Here is a 9,939-nt window from a genome sequence, read left to right as displayed (position 1 = left end):
TGCTGAATCTTTCTATTAGTTCCAGTAGTTTTCTCATGGAGTCTTTTGGGTTTTCTATGTATAGTATCATATCATCTGCAAATAGGGACAGTTTAACTTCTTCATTACCAATTTGGATGCCCTTTATTTCTTTTTCTTGTCTTATTGCTTTAGCTAGGACTTCCAGCACAAGGTTAAATAGGAGTAGTGATAAAGGGCATCCTTGTCTTGTTCCTCTTGTCAAAGGGAATGTTTTCAGCCTCTCTCCATTAAGAATAATGTAGGCCATTTGTTTTGCATCAATGCCCTTTATTATGTTGAGAAATTCCCCTTCTATACCTATTTTATTGAGAGTTTTTTATCAGGAATGGGTGTTTGGACTTTGTTGAATGCCTTTTCTGTGTCAATTGAGATGATCATGTGATTCTTTTCTTTTCTTTTATTTATGTGGTGGATTACGTTGACTGATTTTCTAATGTTGAACCATCCTTGCAAACCTGGTATAAATCCTACTTGGTCGTGGTGTATTATTTTTTTTTTTATATGATGTTGAATTCTATTGGCTAGAATTTTGTTGAGAATTTTTGCATCTGTATTCATGACAGATATTTGTCTGCAATTTTCTTTTTTTGTGGTGTCTTTACCTGGTTTTGGTATCAGGGTTATGCTGGCTTCATAGAATGAATTTGGAAGTGTTGCTTCCTTTTCTATGTTCTGAAATAGTTTGAGTGGTACTGGTGTAAGTCTTCTCTGAATGTTTGGTAGAATTCTCCAGTGAAGCAGTCTCGGCCAGGACTTTTTTTTTTTCTTTCATATTGCTGAGTATCATTAATTTATTTTCTACTATTTTGAAACTTGTAGTTATTTTGACACTACATACCAAACTGCCTAAGGAATAAAAACTTATACATTTTCTTTTTTTTAACCTTTTTTTTATTGAACTTTAGATGGAGGTTTACAGAGCAAACTAGCTTCTTATTGAACAGTTAGCACACGTAATTGTTTTATGGCATTGGTTAATAACTCCATGATATGTCAGTACTCTCCCTTCTCGAACTTGGGTTCCCTTTTACCAGCTTTCCAGTCCCTTCCTGCCTTCCAGTCCTTGCCTCTGGGCTGGTGTACCCCTTTATTCTCATTTTGTCCTATAAGCCTGTCTAATCCTTGGCTAAAAGGTGAACCTCCTGAGTGACCTCATTACTGGGCTAAAAGGGTGCCCAGGGGCCATACTCTTGGGGTTTCTCCAGCCTCTGTCAGGCTAGTAAGTCTGATCTTTTTTGTGAGGTAGAATTTTGTTCTACATTTTTCTCCAGCTCTGTCCAGGTGGGCCAGGGCTTTTTTTTGTTGGAAGTTTTTTTTATTACCTTTTCAATGTCTTCTCTTGTTATGGATCTGTTCAGATTTTCACCATCATTTTGTGTTAGTTTGGGTAGGTAGTGTGTTTCTAGAAATGTATCCATTTCCTCTAGGTTTTCACATTTGTTGGAGTATAATTTTTCATAATACTCTGTTATGATCCTTTTTATTTCAGTTTAACCCCCCATTCTGTGATCTTTTTTTTAATTTTTGTGCTTTAAGTGAAAGTTTGCAATTCAAATTCTTTTTGTTTTAAACTTAATTCATTCTGTTGGCTAGCGACCTAGCCTCTTATTTTATAACTTATAACTTCTATACTTTATTACTTTCCTTAATTGGAAAGTATTTTAAAGTAGCCACTGATCATTTTAATTTTAATATTGTGATTCTTTGTTGAGAAACTATATCATAAAACAGGTATGGAGCTACCACTTTTCCCTGTGAATCTCATAAAACAGGTCAGGAGCTATCATCTCCCACTGAGAATCTGGCAAAACAGAGCACTATTTCCCAGGTTTTCTCTAGTATTCTAGCCTGCCTCGTGACCACTTTATCCTGTTACAGGAGTTTTTAATGCTCGTGATAAGCACCGGCGACTGCCGTAATGGCTTTTACTGGTCGACTCATGCCCGAATTTTACAGGTTAGAGCTACCCAGACCTCTTTGGAAATAGAATTACTTCTTTAATGTTTCAAGTGCTGGATTCGGACACTAAACTCCAGTTTACCAAAACAGTTAGTAAATGTCAGTCTTAAGCAAACAATCAAACAAAATCTAAGAAAGGTTCTCCTTCATCAAACAACTGGTTTTCCAAATAAATATGCCATACAAAACTTAAGAAAACATGAGAAAGAGAACAAAAAGAATAAGCAGAGGCTCATTTTCTGAGGCCCCTCACTCTGTTGGTGTCGAAGGGACGTGGAACACAAATGCATGGGTCCAGAATATAGGACCTCTTTGGTTTTTTTTTGCTGGCTTCTGCTCTGCAGTCCAGGTTTCCTTGAGGTTGACTGGATTCGTGGCTTTAGAATCGCTGCAACGACAACATCATTAACTCTTGTAGGGTGAAAACATCACAAAGTTTAGTAAAGCAAAAAGAAAGGTTTTATTCAGCATATATTTAAAGAGGCAAAAGTAGGAAAAGGGACAAGCATGCTGCCAGAACCATGTCTGTCTGAGTCTCTGTTCCCAGTTCTTAAGGCTGCATCTTAGTGGGCTGCATTCTGGGATCCCTTGAAAGTTACGAATTCTCTGGATACACATACTTACACACACAACCTAATCCAGTGCACCAACCTAACAGGTACCTGAGCCTTTTATGCCCTCAGTGGTCAATTCCTCCCACTTCTTGGGACTCTTCTAAGGCCTTACCTAGATACTTACCAAACAACCAAGCAAGTTTTGTGTCTCCCATGGAGCCCTCTTTTGTGTCTGGGTGGATTGGTTTCCAGAGCTGCTCCAAGGTCTCCAGGAGAAATCTCCTGGTGGCCCTGGACATCAGGGCTTGTCTGTTGTCTGATCCACCTCAGGAACCGAGCAGATGACTCCTGGTTGGCTCGCCAGAAATGTTACTGGGTAGAAACCTCAGGTTCTTGCTTGGCATGACTCATATTGGCCAATCAACGAGAGACTGAGGTGGGAGAACAGGAAAGACACCTTTATTTCATTGCACAAGGAAAAGGAATCATTTGGAGTTGCTGCTGCCAAGACTGCTCCCCAAGGGAGAGGAAACAAGTTACTTTTTAAAAAGAGTTTACAAGTAGGGAGTTCATAACAAGTTACGTCAGCAACATTCTTAATCATATGACATAAGCACAGTGGGGTTTACATATAACCTCAAAGCAAAAGCAGGATTCAAATGCAAAGCTGGGGAGGGTGGGGAAGAAGCTCAACAAAGGAAACAGGATTTTTAATACAACTCTGTGGGGGCTCTGCCTCAATCCTAGAGTCCCAGTGGAGTGGTTAAGAGCTATGGCTGCTAACCAAAAGATTGACAGTTCCAATCCACCAGCCTCTCCTTGGTAACACTATGGGGCAGTTCTACTCTGTCCTGTAGGGTCACTATGAGTCAGACTCGAATCAAGGGCAACGAGTTTGATTTTGGGATGACATCCTTCCTTGATTTAAAGCTTTTTAGTTATTGTATTTTACAATATATTTCTACAATTTTTAGTGAGTTGGGGCCTAAGGCATGGTTTGTGTGAAGGTTCACTTTGCCACTTTGATCTTTCCTCTGCCTTTTTGTAATAAGAGCATGGACTTAGTGATTCTCCTTCTGAAACATTAATCAAAAAGTAATTGAAAACCAGCTAAGGGTAGTGTTTGGTTACAAAGCTGTAAAAAAGAGCCTTGCCTTTAAGAAACCCAAACACAGAGAGACCCTTCTGTCTTGTGCCAGTGTCAGGCCTTGGAAGCTTATGCCTTAACCCAGTTCTTCTCAGAGTGGGTCCTGGGGCCAGCAGCACTAGCTTAGCCTAGGAGCTTGTTAGAAAAGCACATTCTTCCCCTTTCCCCCACCCAGATCTACCGAGAAAGAGTGGCAAGAGAGGGGCGCAGGGGCCTCTGCTTTAAAAAGACCTCCAGGCAATTCTGATGCTCACTAAAGTACGGAAATTACTTCCTTAACCATGGGTGATTGTGTGTGTGAGAGAGAGAAAGAGAAAGAGAGAGAGGGAGGGAGAAGAAGAGAGAGAGAGGGAGAGGAAGAGAGAGAGAAAGGGAGAGAGGAGAGATGTCAAGGTAAGAACCCCATTTACTCCAGAACTGCTTACAAGTAAACCATAGGCTAGAGAGCTGAGGGGAGGTAGGGAAACAAGACATTCTTTGCCCTACGCAGTCAATGACATGCCTATTTTTAGATGTGACAATTGATACTGTGTATTCTTTTATGGGACCCTTGGTGGGACCGTGGTAAAGAGCTTGGCTGCTAACCAAAAGGCTGGCAGTTCAAATCCACCAGTCGCTGCTTGGAAACCCTATGAGGCAGCTCTGCTCTGCCCTATAGGGTCACTGTGAGTCAAAATCAACCTGACAGCAATGGGTTTGGTTTGGGTTTTATTGTTTTATGATATCTAAATTTTTAATTATTCATTGACAGATCACAGATAGTTTGGAGTACTATATTGAAGTCAAAATTGCCCGAACAATGTGCAAGAAAATTTCAGGAGAAAATGAAAACTGCTTATTTCAACAGGATCCGAAAATGCAAAAGGTAGGTGCCTAAGATCAGGAGGTGTGATGGCCCCGGTTAAGCTTGTGTGCCAGACAGAGAAAACCGATAGGATCAACCTTGCTTCTGTCTTCTAGTTTCTTTTAAACAACAGAAATAACCAGTTGCAGTAGAGCTGACTCTGACTCATGGTAATTCCATGTGTGTCAGAGTAGAACTGTGCTTCGTAGGGTTTTCAAAAGTTGATTTTTTGGAAGCAGATCACCAGGTTTTTCTTCTAAGGTGCCTCTGGGTAGACTCAAACCCCCAACCTTCTGGTTAGCAGCTGAACATATTAACCCTATGTACCACCCAGGGACTCTTTAAAACCATATTCTGCTCATATTCAGGACTGTAAAGGTTCTTAACATGGAACACTATTTCCATTTTCTATTGCTGATGCCACTCCTGCCCTCCCTTTCCCTCTGCCTGAACACAGTGGCTTAAAGCAACAGCAAGTCATTATTTCTCACTATTCTGCAATCTGGCCTGGGTTCTGCTGGGCAACGATTCCATCCTCTGTGGTGTCTACTGGTCAGTGATATTCCAGCCTCAGCTGGGATTGCTGAAATAGTTGAGACTGGCTGTTTATCTTTTTCATTGTGCTTAGGGCTTCTCCATGGGGCAAACTTGTAGGATGACCCACCATCCTGGTTTGTCCAGGACTTGGGGCTTCCTGGGATGTGGGACTTGCAGTACTAAAGCTGGGAAAGTCCCAGGCAAACTAGGATGAGTTGGTCACCTTAACCTTGGACTCTGAAGGGCTCTGGGAAGCTATCCATGTATCTACTCCCAGCCCTCTCCACTGCAAGCTTTTCTTTGTGGTCTCTGGCGAGATTCTGACCCCTCATCCCAGGTGCGTAGGACTCTGTCCCATCCTTGTTAGGGTGCCTCACCTGGGCAGGTCCTACTGGATTCTCATTCGGTGTAGGGTCTCCGTGGCCCAAAGGGAAGTTGACATGGCTGGATGAAGGGCGTAGAGATGGAAACAGGACTTTCTCAGGGATCACCAGCCCCTGGGCTTCCATCCCTGTTCTGTTTGAACAAGCAAGAGCCGCATTTATGGTGGCTCGGATGAGAGTGATGGTGATTTGACCAGGATCCACCTTAGTGAGTGAAGCTGGCTCTGCACTGTCAGGTCAACAGTTCTGTGGACTCCTGAAGGCATGGCAGCCTCTGACCACCTCTTAGGCCCTTGAAGCCAAATCTCAGCACAGGGAAATAGGAACTTTTCTGTATTTTTTTAAAAAATACAGGCTGATTATTCTTTTTGTCTCTTTTAGGTGGTTTTTTGCACCTTCATTGTTGCATCTAAACCTTGGAAATTTGAACTCAATATGCTGAAGAAACAGTGCAAAGATGCCTAATTGTCTTCTAGCACATTCTTCCCCTCTCACTTGCATTTTAAAGAAGAAGCAAAGATACTTGCAAGACATTTAAATAACATAGCTGACACAATCCCTTCATTTTTTGTGGCCAAATTGCTTTTTTGTGTGTTCTTCAGGACTGAAGCTAAGAATGTGTGGCGCCTTTTACAGCACTGGGCAGCCGCTTCTAGTTGACTGAGTCATATACTGGCAGGGCCTTCTGCTACTGATAAACTGAGTGTATGCTCTCACTCACTTGCTTCAAGCTGGTGGATGCAAGGTCCCGAGGCCTGGTTGCCTTGAGTGTGTTTTTCTTAGTGTATGGATTTTACAGAAAATTCCCTGCCCTGGTGTCCTAGCAAGATATGATCCAATGGCTTAGGAAGTGTTTTGCTTTTAAATCCCAGATCCATCCAGTGACACAGGTCTTAAGTTCAGTCATTTGGAGCTTTGTGTTGTACAGAGAAAATGCAACAGTGATGGCACATGGAGAGTAGGCTGCATTTGTGCATGTGTGTGTGTGTGGTGTGTGTATGTGTATGCATGAGTGCATGTATCTGTGTATGTACGTGGTATGTATGTATGTATGTGTGTGTATAAGTGCATACATCTGTATGTGTGTGTATACATTGGTGTGCTTGTGTGTGCATGAATGTTAGTGCATATATATATGTGTGTGCCTGAATGTGTGTGCTTGTATGTGTGTGCACATGAGAGTGTGTGTGTGTATGAGTGTGTATGCACAGTAGGTATTTTAGCTATCTAGTGCTGCGTGACAAACCACTCCATCATGTAGTGTCTTAAATCAACAACAATTATATCTCTCACGGTTTTGTAGGTCAGGAGTTTGGGGAGGCATGGCTGGGGCCGATAGTCATCGGAAAGCTTGACTGGTTCTGGAGAACCCACTTCCAAGGTAGCTCCCTACATGAATTGGTGTTGGCTGTTGATGGGAGGTGTCTGTGCTTCTCCACATGGGCCCTCCACAGGGCTGCTTGAGTGCTTGACATGGTGGCTGGCTTCCTCCAGAAAGTGTTCCAGGAAACAAAGATGTAAGCCACAATGCCTCTTATGACCTAGCTTCAGAAGTCACACACCATGTTTTTTTTAGATCAGCCTTAACTCAGTGTAGGAGGAGATAATATAGGGGTGTCAAGACCAGGAGACGAGGCCCACTGGTGGCCATCTTGGAGCTGACTACCACAATGTGTGTGTCTATGTATGTGTGTGTATGTGAGTGTGTGTGTATATGCCTGTGTATGTCTAGGTATGTGAGTGTGTGTGCATGTTTGTATGTCTATGTATTGTGTGACTATGTGTGTGTGTGCATGTGCATGTGTGTGTATAGCTATGTGTGTGTGAGTATAGATGTGGGCTGAGATGATGAAGAAGGATAACATGACCAGAAGGGAGGCACACTCCCCAGTCTGGATGTGGGAATGACAGGACTGGTGTGCATGAAGAGGCCAGCAGTGAAATGTCAGCAATAACACAAGGGTCAGCTTCTAGCTTAGATTCATGACAGATGGTAAAGCTTGGAGCCATCTTGGCAGACAGCTTAACACCCCACAATGGTTGTTCTCTGGCAGGGCCTCCGGCAAGCATCTGAGACTCTCCGCCTGAGGCTTTCTCTCAGCCAGTGAGGGACAAGGTGGAAGTGCTGGGGAGTAGTACCCCTGGGAGGAGCCCTCTTCCAGGGGCAGAAGTTGGAGGATAAATACCTCAGCCTTCTTGCCCCTGCAGAGATAACACCGAGGTGTGCTGTACCCAGTGTCTGAGTTATCTTCAATAAGATTGAGCCCCAGTTCTGCAATGGTTTATACGCCCTTTATTGCATACTGCTCCTGTCCCAGATCCACTTCTTCATTGCCCTTCTGGTGTTTTCAGGGATCACTTTGAAGACACCACTTGCCCATGCATTTTTGCCTCAAGGTTGACTTCTGGAGGAACCAACCTAAGAGAGGAGCTCAGGTCCACTGTGCAGGGAAGCTGGGCTTGCCAGGGTGATGTCAAACAGCAGGGCCCACTTCACCTGCACCTACCTCGCTGGCCTTGCCAGCTGCCATATACTAGGAAGGACAGGTGCAGGAATACATCGGGGCCCCGCCACACGTGGCCTTCCCCCTCTGTGTGCTCATAAAGCCCTGGGAACACAGCTGAGCAGTTCTTGTCGAATACCTCTGCCCCATCTGGGGATGTGGCTCTCCATGCTGTTACTCACAGAATCTGTTCACCTCACTTCTCCCACCATCTTGGCCCTTCCACCTCAAAGCACAATGGAAGTGCAGCTGTACTTCCAGGCTGCTTTGTAGCCAGAGTCGGTCAGCCTCACTGGTCCCACGGGCAGCCTGTGGAGAAGGGCATTCACCCCTGAGCCCAGACAGCACCATTGAGCACCTGGAGAGACATGGGTGCTTAAACACCTGGATCTGTTGTTTTCATCTAATCGATAACACCTATGGTTTCGCCAAATTGTATTGCTCCACATCAAATGTCAGCTGAGGTCAGGTAACAGCCTAAAACAGCTGGTTTAGTATCAGTAGTGTCCTGGTCAGCGTGTAAGACTTCAACACGGACTTGCACTGCTGACTCTGATGTCGCCTCAGAGTCAGAATGAACACTCAGGCCAGAGACAGTTATGTTTACTGAGGCCAACAAGAACAGCAAGCAAGACACTGGCCCCTGGGTAAAGCAAACTACTTCTTGTCTCACTGAGATTTGGAGTATTTATTTGCCAGCAGGTGGCACATTTCTATGCAGGGCTGGGGAACCCATATGTGAGGACATCTGGTCCCTGATTCACCTTCACTGGCGACTCAGCCACCTAGGGCAGGTCAGCCCATACAGTACCCTGAATCCCACCCCTCCACCTCCTCCCCAGGGACTTGCTCTTCAGAGAACAAACGGACGACAGAGAGGTGGCTTTGGCAGAACCTCATTCTCTGTCCGGGGCTCACAAGGGATTGTGAAAGAGGAAAAGGAGAAGACAGAGTCTAAAATGTGCCTCCTGAAGCAGAAATGCTCCTTGCCCGACCTTGAGACTGGTTGGGGAGCCAGTCCCACAGGTCTTCCTAGGAGAGCGAGGGGACTCTGAGCCCAGGCGCTAAGTGGAGATTTGGAGAGTGGGAAGTGGCTGAGAGCACACAGGGGAAGGGCCCAGCAGTTGAGAGAGGTCCCTGTGTGCATTTCAGGACAGCCCTCCCATCCCCCAGGGTCCCCCACGCATGGGCGGACAGGCCAGGAGGAGAGGGCTCCCCACAAGGACAGGTCCCCCAACACTAGACCCGCCCAACACCACACGCCCTTCAGGGCCCTGGAGACAGTGTGACCAGCACACCTCCGACAGCAGGGAGGTACCCTCTGAGGCGCACACTGAGCAAGCACACAGCTTAATCTCAGGGAGACAGGAACTAGTGCGCTGCACCCAGGGCCAGCGTCCTGGCTGCCGGTGTTGCTGGCCTCTGTCCCTAGCCCCTTAACAGAGAGACGTCTGCTCCCAAAGGGTCAGGGGACACATCACCCTCTGCTGGGCTGACCCCCAGGAGACTGCCCCCCATGGGAGCTGCCTGGAAACGACTCCAGAGTGGGATGGGGGACCTCTTTGGAAAACCCATGTTGGAATCAGGGCGAGAAGGGGCCCTGCTCTAAGCTGCTTTCTGCTGGTTGAGCCACGTGTATAAGCATGGCCAGAGGTGGGAGCAGACAGGATAGGGGGTGGGGGGGGTCTAGAGGACAGATAAATTTACTCAAAGCCGGGACGAGGCAGGGCAGGGCAGTGTAGGGTCCAGATTCTAAGGGGAGAAGGATCTGCAGCCAGGCCCACCCGGCCAGCAGCGGAAAGGGCCAGGCCTGGCTCTCACCCCGGCCCTACCCGCACTTCACGTTCTGTAGACACCCCTCCCTGGCTGTCTTGGTGGAGAACGAAGTCCAGGAAGCTGTTCTGACACCAGCTTGGTTTGGTTCCCTGAAGCAGACCCAGAACAAGGGCTGGGTGCAGGGTTTTATTTGGGAGACAACCCCAGGAAGCAC

At 45.9% G+C, this 9,939-nt stretch overlaps 1 protein-coding gene across 1 annotated transcript in view; it reads left to right on the top strand.

The window, feature by feature from the left end:
- The window catches only part of LOC101345707 (cystatin-13-like), a 37,671-nt gene extending 31,761 nt beyond the window's left edge, over positions 1 to 5,910 (top strand). Inside the window, exons 2-3 of the mRNA XM_004376474.1 lie at positions 4,433 to 4,546; positions 5,827 to 5,910. Coding sequence (XP_004376531.1) covers positions 4,433 to 4,546; positions 5,827 to 5,910 — 198 coding nt within the window. The remainder of the gene's footprint in view (positions 1 to 4,432; positions 4,547 to 5,826) is intronic.
- Positions 5,911 to 9,939: the final 4,029 nt, after the last annotated feature.

The sequence above is a fragment of the Trichechus manatus genome, unplaced genomic scaffold (genome assembly GCF_000243295.1).
Source record: "Trichechus manatus latirostris isolate Lorelei unplaced genomic scaffold, TriManLat1.0 scaffold00042, whole genome shotgun sequence".
Lineage (NCBI taxonomy): Eukaryota > Metazoa > Chordata > Mammalia > Sirenia > Trichechidae > Trichechus > Trichechus manatus.
Note: the sequence above shows the minus strand (reverse complement) of the source record. Positions and strands in the feature narration are given on the sequence as shown.